General features: G+C 39.3%; 1 protein-coding gene across 2 annotated transcripts in view; it reads left to right on the forward strand.

Annotated features, from left to right (window-relative positions):
- Window positions 1-13,879, forward strand: part of PTER (phosphotriesterase related) — a 68,885-nt gene that overhangs the window by 26,114 nt on the left and 28,892 nt on the right. For both annotated transcript variants that reach the window (XM_058532486.1, XM_058532485.1), the window contains exons 2-3: window positions 8,331-8,798; window positions 10,407-10,672. In XM_058532486.1, the coding sequence (XP_058388469.1) occupies window positions 8,367-8,798; window positions 10,407-10,672 (698 nt within the window). In that variant the 5' untranslated portion in view covers window positions 8,331-8,366. The remainder of the gene's footprint in view (window positions 1-8,330; window positions 8,799-10,406; window positions 10,673-13,879) is intronic.

Raw genomic sequence — 13,879 nt, forward strand, 5'->3', positions numbered from 1 at the left:
TACAAGTAGATTGCAAAGTAAAATTGAAAACTTAAAAAGAAAGAAAGATGCAGTAAGTCATGAAGTTGATGAAAATGATATTGGAGAAATGCTAAACTATATACAACACCAAATGAGGATGTGACACAGTAATAGTCCAAGAGGAGAAATTGGGATGGATTAGGTCAGGATGAATGCTTCCAAAGAGACTGAGTTGCAAGCCAGCCCTGATGGCCTAATGGTTAAAGTTCGGTGCGCTCCACTTCGGCCTGGGTTCGGTTCCCCGGTGCAGACTTACATCACCTGTCTGTCAGTAGCCGTGCTGTGGCAGTGGCTCACATAGAACTAGAAGGACTTACAACTAGAATATACAACTATGTACTGGGGCCTTGGGGAGGGGGAAAAAATACAGAGAGGAAAATTGGCAACAGATGTTAGCTCAGGGCGAATCTTTCCCAGCAAAAAAAATAAAAGAGAGAGAATGAGTTGCAATAACTGGTTAATAGAGGACCTCAGTAAAAACAATAAAGTCTTCAGAAATATTTTTGCAAAAATAATAAATAATAATAAAATTTTTCATCACTGGGGTGCAAAAGTCAAGTAAAGGATGTCATATCACATAATTTTGTCATAAAAATTATACCCCCTGCCCCCCAGATCTACCATTCAATTAATTCTTCATTCTAAGAATTAGGACATATTTATAATTATGACTTTTTAAATAATATTTATTTTATTTTTCTAATTTGAAATATTAATCAAGTCCTTTAAATATGACTTCTTAGTCAATGTTGGTCTCTGTATATTTTGGTTATTATTGCTGTGTAACAAACCACCCCCAAAACATAGGTTTCAAACTATCATTTTGTTATCTCCCATCATTCTGTGGGTTGGCCAGACTCTGCTGGGTTGGCTGCAGCTGGGCCTGTAGTCTTGTGGGATCTTGGCTGGGTTAGAATCTTCAAGATGACTCACTCACTTACCTGGTACCTTCATAGGGACAGCCACAAGGCTGAGCTCAGTGGGGACCCTGGTGTGAGCAGGGGGTTCTCTCTGTCTCCAGGTAGTCTTAGGGCCTCTCCTCCTCCACGTGGGGAAGACAGCCAGACTTCTTACATTACAGCTCAAGGTTCCCCACAGCACAGAAGCAGAAGCTCCTTCTAAAGATTTGGGTCCCAAGGTGGCATAGCGTCACTTCTGCCACAATCTATTGGCTAAAGCGAATCACAAGCCAGCTTAGGTTCGGTATGGACGGGGGCTGCCCAAGGATGTGAATGTTGGAAGGCACAGATCACTGAAAGCCACCTATGGAGGCCAGCTAACAGGCTGTATTAAGCGAATTCATTTAAAACGGCATTTCCAGGACCAGTTACTCACGGATAATGAGGACCTCCTCTCGCTGTAATCACTTCAGTGGGTCATTTCCAAAAGCCTAATGAGTTGTGATGTCAATCGCAACAGTCAATCTGCTTTTAACAATCACAGGCCTCCAGTAAAGGAATTCATTTATAAGCAAATTAGAGCCTCAGTTTGATTCATAAACTTCAGTGCTGAACCTTGTCATTAGTTTTTTTAAAGAACAAGTCTAGGTTCATTTGCTTGAGGATACCAAGCAAATATTTGGAAAATCATTCAAAATTTAGCATAATAATTCCAAACAAATATATGGGTCTTATAATTTAGGTGGTGCTTTTAGGTATCATCTTATTTGCTTTTAATTTCAAATCTTGTGCAGTAGGTCAGGCAGATATGATTCCAGGTTTCAAGTGAGACAGTGAACTCATCGTAAGCTTTTAAATTTTCCATAATCACACACCTAGGAAACGCTGGAGCCAGGACTCCAAATTCAGGGTTCTTTCAAACCACCCATCCCTCCTAGAGTTCTCTTTTATACTTAGAAGGATCTGCAACTGAAATGCATTCGTTCTCTCTCTCTCTCTCCATGTACGTGTATGGATGTATTCATAGGTATATAAAATATACATTTTAAAATCCATTCTTAAGGTACAGCCTTCATTGGTAGTTCATTAATGAAATTGATAGTTGATGAATGAAATTCATTCATTCTCTCTCTCGTTACATGTATATGTATGCATGTATGTACATGTATATAAAATAGACATTTTAAAAACTGTTCTTAGAGTACTGCCTTCATGTATAGTTAATGATCTACAGAAAGTCAATAATATCCATTCCAAGTTCAAGTTATCATGGAACCATGGACGTCATCAGGAAGTCATCTGGTCCAACCCCTCATTTCACAGAGGAGACAGCAGGCTCAGAGTGGTTAAGTTACTTGCCCAAAGTCACACAGCTGTTCAGTGGAAGAGCCAAGAGCTCTGGACTCTGAACCTACTGTTCTTCCAACTAAACAAGTCACCTCGAGAATAGCCTTCCAAATGAAATTGTGTGAGGAATATAGATATTTTATATGTTTAAAATATCAATTTGTGGGGCTGGCCCAGTGGCGTAGTGGTTAAGCTCATGCACTCTGCTTCAGTGGCCCGGGTTCACGGGTTCAGATCCTGGGCACGGACCCACATGCCGCTCATCAAGCCACACTGTGGCAGCGTCCCACATACAAAACAGAGGAAGATGGGCACAGATGTTAGCCCAGGGCCAATATTCCTCAGCAAAAAAATAAATAAATAAAATCAATATGTGATTTGCCAGGAATCAAAAGTAGCACAGATCTTAAGCTCTGTAATGACTAAACACAGTTAAGGACCCACTGTGCAGTTTGCTCAAAATATTGTTTCTGGAAGACAACCTGTTGCTAGGAATCCATGGAAGAGAAAATTCCTTCTATAAAAAGCCGAGAACTAACTTCAACTTGGAGAGATCTTTATGAAGAAACATAAGTTAAACTGCTGTATCCAGTCACTTGGTATATGTTTCACTTCCAGGCCTATATGCTAGTAGTAAATCAAAAATTTTACATCAAACATCTCATAGCACTGAGTGTGGAACCTTCCCCTGAGAATGAGAAGGGCTGAGATGAGCTAGATCTGGTTTTCAAAGGAAGAAAACCATACAGGTCAGTTCTACAGGTAGCGTTTCAACAACGTTACATTTGTCCCAACTCTGGATGTTACTATAAGCAGTGAGTAATGTTGCACTTTGACCTGAGTAGAGATACTGGGTTTTTCCTCGTCCCCTCCTCTCTCCCTCCCTTACCTCTCCCTCTCTTCCTTTCTTTTATTAAGGAGAAAATATTTTCAGTTTGTTGACTAAACAGATAACAAATTCCAGAAGCCAGTAGTACTATTGACCAAACTTGTAGTGTGTGTGACTTGAAGACTGACCAGTTAGCACATGTTGGACTAAAGAGTCAGTTAAGCCCCAAGCCGGCTCCCTTCAGTTGAGTGGCCCAATGTGATGTCTGACTTTAACAAGCACTTGACTGAAGTGACCTCTCAGTTTAGATGAACTGTACACTTCTAGGAGGGCAGGATAGGGAAGGCCTGAGCTGACCCAGAGGAGAGGACCTTTCCCAGGCAGCCCTGTCTGAATGCCTTTTTCCAGGAGTGTCACTTCCTGGGTACATCTCTGCCACCATCTTCATATTTGTTCTTGGAATTTGGAAATATCCCCAGATTGTCTCTCTTGCTCCCTTAGTCAAATAGAAAAAAAAAACAAACTTGGAAATGAAATTTTACCATTTTCCTCTGAACGCAACATACAAGCGGCTCATTTATATCTCAGAGTGGTTTTGTTTTATTTACGTCACAGTTTGAAGAACTTGCTGGGTCCCATTATTGCTCTCTGTAGTCAAGTGGTCGGATTTCTTTCTCTTTATTCAGGCGTGGTTATTGATTTTTTGACAGTGTTTAATATGAAAAGTTCTAAATCTCCATGCAGTAGAGCCATTTAACCGTAAATATCTGGGCAAGTGGACGTGCGGTGATGTGTGCTAGGAGGAAATCGTGTGTCACCACTGTTCAGCCACCAGACCGATGCTATTTAAGACACGTCACAGGTTTGAACCCGCACATGATGGAGGTATTGACACAAGCTTTAAAAAATATTGTGTGGTTTTTAAACTATTTTGGTCACAAATCAAATGTCAGCTTTTAAGTGCAGTGTTTATAGAGTATGGCCGCTCTGTGATATAAGCCATAAAAAATGGGAGTGCCCACTCATTTTCCCCAGACAGCACTTTCTTCTGAGGAGCCCATTTATTTGGGGGATACTTTTATAGCACCAGCAAGTCCAGTTAGAAACGTTCATCTGCTCTACTTCTATGTTTCTGCTTTCTCACCATCTCCACTGGTGTCACCTCAGACCAGGCCACCATCTGATTTTTTCCAGATTCTCTCAACACCCTGCTGTTCTCTTTGCAGGCTCACTGGCCCCCTCCTATCCATACTCCACATGGCTGCCAGGTTATTCAGTTCATATCTCCTGCATAAAACTGTGAAATGCCTTCCTACTTTTTATCAGGGTTTGATCAGGGAAAGAAAACAGCTATAAGTGAAACGGAACCAGGGATTTATGATAGGGATTAGAATGTACACAGTTGCTGGAGAAGTGAACTGAAAATCAGTTCACCAAACATCAACTTACCAATTTGACCATTGCTTCTAAAATTGTAAATTGAGTACCTTCAACCAGATCTAAGAGCAGGTGCAGCAGAGGCAGGGCAGGAAAAGGGCATATGTCTATGAAATAGGGAGCATTGCATTTAAGAGAAATTCCACTCATTCAGATGGCAAACATTCAGAGTTCTAGAAGTCCTACCCTCTGAAATGTGAAGTGTAACTGAAATGGATATTCAACTTAGGTGGACAGAAAAATCTTAACTATAATGGCCAGGATGAAATAGCTGTGGCAAAAATCTAAGTCAAACTAAACTAGAATTGCCCCTAGACTGCCCACCCACCACCAAATCACCAATAATTCAGCAAATTTGCTATATATTTGAAAAAAGTTAATTTATGCGTCTATTTTCAAAAAAGACAAATCTTACATATTGTCTCTGGTTTCCAGCTCAGTGCTGTAGTATTGTTCTCTGATTTTCTTCTTCTTTTGTCGTTTTTTCCCTTTAAAGTTCAATGTCTTAATTTTGATTCTATATCCGTTGAAATGAGAAGGATCGTTTCCTTTGACCAGGCTGTAATAGTAACTGCAGACTACCCTCAGTCTCTCGACTGCTCAGATTTCACATCTGAAGTACAACAAAGCTTTTCGCAAATGTGTTTATAGCTCCAGCTATCTCTTCTCCCACTACCTTCTGTGCGGGTATGTGCAACGCGGAAGCTTCCTGTGGATGCTCTGCAAAATGCCTTAAGCCTGCCTTCTGTGTTGGGGGTTATTCCTGTCTGCACGGTTGTGCACTGAACCTCTCACTCTCTGTGACTTTCCTCCTTGTTCTGTGAACTCTCATCTCTATGGTGGAAGGTCGTTAATAGCCCTTCACCTCTATACTGAGAAGAGAACAACTTCCAGGCTGAGTGTAGACCGAAAAGGGATTCCTTCGCTGCGCAGGAACCGTGAATTCCACACACATATTTTATCCCACTAAAAGACACATTCCAGCTTAGAGCAGTGTTGGCTGCAGTTTGTTCTTTAATCTTTTCTTATCCTTTAAGTATGGGTGACATTGTGTATGATCATAGGAAACACCAACTAGTTCTGCCTGAGAGCATTAAGAGGAATTTCCCAGAAGAGATGACATTTCTTAAGTGATTTTTTTTTCACGAAGACTCACAGCTTGAGAGCTTGAAACTTACCAACATTTATCTTTCAAATCTGTATCAATTAAATATGCAGTTTGGTACTTTTCTGGTATGTGATAGTGCTTGATCAATTTATCCAAGTTTCTGGCCCCCCAGTGACTCTCTAGAATCACCTCAGTAGGACCATCAGCCAGAGGAAGGAAAGAGCAAATGAACCCATATGGAAGATTGAATCTGTTATTAATGGTACTCTAATTTCATCAACTGAAGGAACCAGCTACATATTCCTTGCTTTCAGTCACAAGGAATAAGGCATGGAACAGTGAGTTCTTCAACATCATCGATGAAAAATAATGCCCTGTGTAGTGACTGGCAGCTACACAGTGATTCTCTAAACAGATGCCATCTTCTTTCGTCATGGCCGCCATGTGAATTATTTAGATGTTGAAAGTGTGGCTTGCAGAAGAGCACTATCAAAAAAAAAAAAAAAATGAGAGGCCATGCTAGCCATAAGTGCTCAAGTTCTTTGTCAAACAGTCTAAGTCAATCTTTTATGCATTGCATTGTGGGCCAGTACAGTCATCCCTCAGTATCTGCGGGGGATTGGTTCCAGGACTGCCAGAGATACCAAAATCCGCGGATGTTCAAATCCCTCATATAAAATGGGTAGTAATTGCATATAACCTATGCACATCCTCCTATATACTCTAAGTCATCTTTAGATTACTTATAATGCCTAATCCGATGTAAATGTTGTGTAAATAGTTGTTATACTGTATTGTTTAGGGAATAATGACAAGAAAAAAGTCTGTATACATTCAGTACAGATGCAACCCCTGTGAGCCTTTCGATCTGCAGTTGGTTGAATCCACAGATGCGAAACCCCTGGATATGGAGGGCCGACTGTATATATCAAATACCTGAGTTCCAGATAATTACAGTGGCTTGATGTAAATTAGCCTATAGCTCAGTACTCCCTTTTCTCTGATGCTGATCGGTTTTCACCTTGTTTTATGTATGCACTAGACCCATTATGAGTTTGTCCTATACCCACTGCTCCCTCTCATGATCTCCTCCCTAATCAACCACTTCCTCTGAAAAGAAATTACTTAGGAAATACATAATAGTTCCCAGAACTAGCATAACAAAGCTACTATTTTTTGAACATGCGCTATGTGCCAAACACATTTCCAAGTCTTTTTACCTGTGGTCTCAAATTTAGTTTAATTCTTATGACAGCCTATGAAACATGCATTATTATTTTAATGTGCAGATGAGAAAATTGATGCTCAGAAAGTCAGAGAGGGCCTTCAAAGGGATGTGGGGAAAAATGATTTCAGAATGTCTTTTAAAGGGACAATTTGAGAGCTTCAAAAGACACTCTCTTTTACTCAGTTCCCAGTCCATTTTTTTCGCCGTCCTCGGAGTGTGTCTGGCTAGTGCTCTGTGGGGAACACCCTTTCTGACCACGGTTTTGCTCACATGCTTGTGTTTGCCTCTTCCAGTAGGGCCTTTACTTTGCAAGTGACATCCCTTCATTTAGGAAATGTACTTTCAAATGGAAGCACTAGAATTGGGGTTCTTGCCATCAGTGATAGAAACTTGGTGAATACTTGATTTGTGTTCCAAATGAAAGTGAACAGCTAAACAGAGAGATATTTCCTCTTTTTAGAGACAGCAGATTTCATTTTCAATAAATCCTAGTCACTTCCATTATGGCTAAGAACTTTTGCTTTTGCATATACTTTTTTTTTTTTTTGGTGAGGAAGATCAGCCTTGAGCTAACATCCATGCCAATCCTCCTCTGCTTTGTATGTGGGTCACCACTTCAGGATGGCTGACGAGTGGTGTAGGTCCATGCCTGGGATCTGAACCCGAAAACTCGGGCTGCCGAAGTGGAGTGCGGAACTTAACCACTATGCCACGAGTCAGCCTGCTTTTGCGTATTTTTGAAGTGTATTTCTGACTGTGTGCCATTGACAAAATAAAACATCTAGAGTAGAGAGGTTTGTTTGTTTCTGTTTTTGTTTTTTCGTTAGTAAGCCTAGGTGTGCTCTCCCCAGTTATTTTTTGGGGAATAATCTGTGAAATCCTCAAGGTCAGAGATTTTGTCTTCTGCCTCTTTATAGCTCCATTTCTGGCACATGGTGGACCTTCCACAGAAGTTTGTCCAGTTGGACAGTGAATGAGTAATGGAATGATCCGTAGCCACAGCGTATTTAATTTGGCTGAAAAATGACAAATGAAACAGTTCTGATACATGGCTGGTTTTGATATGTTATTGATTATGAAGAGTTTTTTTTCATGGAGATTATTGTTGAATTATCCAAGGAAGTATAGCTATGACTAATGAGATAATATTAAGCAGAAAAAAAATGTGAACTAGATATTAAGAAATATTTCTAGGAGATGAGTTTGGGATTAAATCAGGCAGCGGAGTCCCAGTGGAAGTGGTTGAGGGACATTTAACACCATGCATGTCGCTTAGAGCTGCAGTGAACTTAAGCAATTTACAAGGGACAGACTCTGACTTTGGCAGGATTATAAGAGAGATCGTATCTCTAGTTTCATTGATTCTCTTTCTTACACGAGTCTACGTTCACAGCCTCACATCCCCTATGGACAGAATTTATGTGCGTGTTAAATTTTCTGATATAGTTTTCTTTTTTCCAGAAAGCACTCTTTTTAGGTCTCCCGGTGACGTCAGAAATGTCTTCCTTAAGTGGGAAAGTCCAAACCGTCCTGGGCCTTGTGGAGCCAAGTGAACTGGGCCGCACTCTGACCCATGAACATTTGACAATGACCTTTGACTGCTCTTACTACCCACCTCCTCCCTCTCATGAAGCTACCTCTAAGGAACCTATTATGATGAAAAATTTATTTTGGATTCAGAAAAACCCTTATTCCCATAAAGAGAATCTTCAATTGAATCAGGAGACAGAAGCCATAAAGGAAGAATTGTTGTATTTTAAAGCCAAAGGCGGAGGAGCCTTGGTGGAGAACACAACCACCGGGATTAGCCGAGATGTGCAGACTTTGAAGTGGCTTGCGGAAGAGACTGGCATCCATATCATATCCGGAGCTGGGTTTTATGTGGATGCAACTCACTCTTCAGAGACCAGAGCCATGTCAGTGGAGCAGGTAAAACGCCCTAAGGTCTTTGACAATATTCGTGTATAATTTCAGAATAGCCAGAACGTCAGAGTTGGATTATCCCTACGTGTCATCTACATTTGGAAGTGTCATTGGCTCAGAGGTAGCTGGGCATGCTACAGAAATCTGCTAGCTAGCAAAGACATCTGCCAATTGAGACCCAAATTAGGAACATTTCACTTCGTAAAGAGAAACCGTCGAGGAAGGAGATCCTAATGCACTGCTCACCGAAAAACCCGTGCTAATACTTAGATTTGTATATATCGTATCTATGCTCAGTAGTAGTGCCCCAGTGTGTTTGTAAACCTCGATTTTCCATTATAGGCTTCAGTTATGCAACCTCGATTTTCTTTCTGGATTTTATAATAACCAGCAATAAAAATTCACTGTAGGGTGAAACTTGGCAGGCAGAGACTTGGCACATTTGCGAATATGTTTCCTTCTCCTTTTACAAACCAGGAGGGGTGGAAGAAAATCCATTCCCCTGTTTTTGTCATAAATATGATCTTAAGCAAGAATGGGCAGGAGGAAGTAAATCTTTCATGGACAAAAAGAAAGCATAAGCTGCGAAGCTTTTTTTGCACGTGTTTATGCTCTCTTTCTATACATACATGTATGTATTTATATGTGTTTATTCATATATGTATATATTCGTATGTATCTACCATTGCCTGTTTGATGGGCATAGACTGTCAGCTACAGTCTTTGCAAAGTTGACCTTTGAAGTACTTTGTATTTCAAAATTTTATCTGCGTCATTTTCCAATTAGGCCTTTCCCTTTTTATATATTTATATTATTTGTAGAGTATCCCGATGTCAGGGATTACACATTCTTCCAACCACTCTTATCAGTAAATATAAATATGAATCAAAAAGTATAATATTAGTATTGTGTGCTGTGGATTTGCTATGCTGTATAGGGTAAAGGACAGAATAAATAAGGGAGAATTAAAGAATTGCTTGAAAGGGCTGGCCCCATGGCATAGTGGATAAGTTCAGCACGCTCCACTTTGGTGGCCCAGGTTCGCAGGTTCAGATCCCGAGCACGGACCTACACTACACATCAGCCATGCCGTGGCGGTGACCCACATACAAAATAGAGGAAGACTGGCACAGGTGTTAGTTCAGGGATAATCTTCCTCAAGCGAAAAAAGAGGAAGATTGGCAACAGACGTTAGCTCAGGGCAAATCTTCCTCACCAAGAAAAAAAAAATTATTTTATTCAATTGACATAGATTCAAGGGCAGTCTTTCTATGTCCTAGATGCTCCTCAGGTTAAATTATAGATTTTTTTCTCAATCTGAATGTACTTTCATTAAGTCACTTTTTTCCCCTATGGTGACTTTCTTAAGTCCATGAATTTCTTGTTAAATAAACACAGTAAGATATTATTAAATCTTTCATTTAGAATAACTTGTTGAATTTGAGATTTGGCCAGCAAAATGCCTTTCTCATTGGCCAGTATTAGTGGAATGAATGATGAATACATTTTTTAAAGAATGAATGCCTAAACAAATAAATTCATTCACATACTGTGGCAACTCTATGTTACAATTCCACAGTCTGTAAAATATTTGCATTCTTACTCTTCCTTAGCTTACTGATGTCCTCATTAATGAAATTCTCCATGGAGCTGATGGAACCAGTATCAAGTGTGGTGTTATTGGGGAAATTGGTTGCTCCTGGCCTCTGACCGAGAGTGAAAGAAAGGTTCTTCAGGCAACCGCTCATGCTCAGGCTCAGCTTGGCTGTCCTGTTATCGTTCATCCTGGAAGGAATGCAAGTGCACCATTTCAGATTATCCGAGTGTTGCAAGAAGCAGGAGCAGATATCTCCAGAACGGTTATGTCACACCTTGATAGGTAAGCAGAATATCTATAAATTACTGCAAGCCATCAGATGATTATGGCTGATCAAATAAATAAAGTCATCAGGTCAATCAAATACTAATCACCTAGAGAAAACCACTAGCTACTTGGAAGATAGTAATTATAAAGTGTTACAGTAAACATTAATAAAAGTCAATGCCGCCATTTTTCTGTCTGTCCCCACTCTATGTCAGAGAGTATCCTAGGTATTTTGCATGAGTCATTTCTTTTAATTTACTTAATCCTTCATAACCCTTCAGAGTAGGTGTCACTGTTTACTTCACTTCTTTGTTTCAGGGTCTGACATCACAGTAGCTGCCAATTCCACATACTCAGTATTTGCTAGTAGTTAGAGTGATAAATTTATCTGCAAATATAAAGGGAAGGGAAAGCGAATGGTTTCACCCTGAAGAAAACCACAAATATTAATGTTCAAGTTTGCTGTTGTGACTGGTGGTTTGAATCATCTGAATTTTGGGAAATGCAATTATAAAAAATAATAGTAATAGGTATATTATTTGTTTGGTGGTATTGTCTTAGTTCCCTATGGCAACTATAACAAATAATAAGAATCTGGGTGACTTAAAACTATAGAAATTTATTTTCTCACAGTTCTGGAGGCCAGAAGTCTGAAATTAGGTGTTGGCAGGGCTGCATTTGCTCCAAAGGCTCTGGGGGAGACTCCTTCCTTCCTTCTTCCATTGTCTAGTTGTTCCAGGCATTCCTTAGCTTGTGGCTGCATAACTTCAGTTTCTGCCACTGTCTTCACATGGCTTCCTCCTGTCTGTCTGTGTCTTCTCCTCCTTTTTTTTTTTTTTCCTTCATGATTTTTGTGCGTGTGTGAGGAAGATCAGCCCTGAGCTAACATCCGATGCCAATCCTCCTCCTTTTGCTGAGGAAGATTGACCTTTGGCTAACATCCATGCCCATCTTCCTCTACTTTATATGGGACGCCACCACAGCATGGCTTGACAAGCGGGCCATCGTCCACACTCGGGATCTGAACCTGCGAACCTCAGGCTGCCGAAGCAGAGTGCTCGAACCTAACCACTATGCCACAGGGCTGGACCCTCTTTTGTTTCTTATAAGGACACTTGTCATTAGATTTAACGCCCACTCAGATAATCCAGAATGATCTCATCTCAAGATCCTTAATTAGATCTATAAGACCCTTTTCCCAAATAGAGTCACTTCCAGAGGTTCAGAGGGATAAAACATGGACATGTCTTTTTGGGGTCCACTGCTCAACCCCCTACACATTATATAGTTGGGTAGGGGTCAGCAAAATAGTTGACTAAATATACAGATGTTGGCTGCGGTTAATTTTATGAAGAAGCCTAACAATGTTGCAAAGGCTAGACATTAGCCTTTAGATTGAATTGATTAAGGAATTAACACAGTACAAATAAGTCTAATAATACATTGCAGTTACTTCTATCTTGCATATTGGAATAAAGCCATATTAACAGACTGATAAATCCTCATCATCATACCTGACATTCTACGATTTAACAAACTAACGATCCTACAGAATGTATTGATAACATGCTTCTACTTAATAAAAATATTGTAAAATCCTATGCAGAAAAAATAAAACAAGTTATAATTGTGGCAGAACAGAGAAGCCAGTTATTAATGGGGAAACTGAGTAACATGAAGGTAAAGGAAATTCTCCTGGCAACTGGGTTGGTATCAAGATCAGTACTTGGCTATCTTCTGGAATCTTCTGGTTGTACTGATAAAATAGAGGGGTGCTCGTAGATGCTGCATCGTAGTATGATGAATAGAATCTTTGGACCCAGATATACCTACTTGTAAATCTTGACTCTACTATTTGCCTTGAGATCTTGGGTACTTTCATTTGAATTTAAAATAACATATTTAATAATGTTACTCTGTATGATACAGAATACATGTAACATATGTAACATCGTTAATCAAGAATGATGATTTTTAAATACTTTTTAAGAGTGTGAAGTAGGTCATACATACAAATGAGTAGAGATAATACATATTTTTAAATTTTATAAATATTTCTTAGGTTCTTGAAAATACTGTATTCAGCTGTTATTATATAAATGCTTTATACATGTCCATTAGACTACAGTTGTTAATCATATTGTTTAAATATTCTATATTCCTACTGAGTTTTTGAGTGCTTAGTCTATTGGTTACTAAGAGAATATGTTAAAATCCATCATGGTGGACTTTTAGTTTCTGATTGTACATATTTCAATCTTTTTCTTTATATATATATATATTTTTTTTTTGGGGGGGGGTGGAAGATCAGCCTTGAGCTAACATCTGTTGCCAATCCTCCTCTTTTTTTTGCTGAGGAAGATTGGCCCTGAGCTAACATCTTTGCCCATCCTCCTCTATTTTATATGTGGGATGCCTGCTACAGCCTGGCTCAATGAAGGGTGCGCAGGTCTGTGCCCGGGATCCGAACCTACGAACCCTGGGCTGCCGAAGCAGAGCGTGCAAACTTAACCACTATGCCACGGCACTGGCCCCTCTTTATGTATTTTGAAGCTATGTTATCACGTGCATACAAGTTGTTATATCTTTCTGGTGAATTGAAACTTATATCAACATATACTGAACTGCTTTATCTCTAGTAATTCGTGTAGTGCTTTTTGTTTTAAATGCTGTTTTATCTGATATTAATGTGACCATACCAATCTTTTTATGTTAGTCTTTATAATTTAGATGTGTCTTATATAAGGAGCATGTGGCTGGGTTTTGGGTTTTAGCCAGTCAGACAGTCCCTTCTTTTATATGAAAAATTCAGTTTATTTACACTGACTATTTACATTGACTATGTTTACATTGATATAACTTGTTCCACTTTTTCTTTTTGTCATAGTTCTTGTTATCCTTTCTTGATTTCTTATATTGATTTTTTTCACCTCCTTATTCTATTTTTCCGCTTTAATTCTTTGGAAGGTGTATATACTATTTCTATTCTATTAGTGGTCATAATAGAAAATTTAAAATGTATATTGATGATATCAAAATTTAAATATAATAAATATTTTTACCATCCTTCCTAGTAATACAAGGACCTTAGAACCCTTTACCGTCACTCACCATCTAAGTTATATGCTATTTTTTCCAGGATGTTGTGTCTATGTGATCTTTTTTTTAATCTTAGTGACTAGACATTATTTTATTTTATTTTATTTTTTTTTGTGAAGAGAT

The sequence above is a fragment of the Diceros bicornis genome, chromosome 36, assembly GCF_020826845.1.
Source record: "Diceros bicornis minor isolate mBicDic1 chromosome 36, mDicBic1.mat.cur, whole genome shotgun sequence".
Lineage (NCBI taxonomy): Eukaryota > Metazoa > Chordata > Mammalia > Perissodactyla > Rhinocerotidae > Diceros > Diceros bicornis.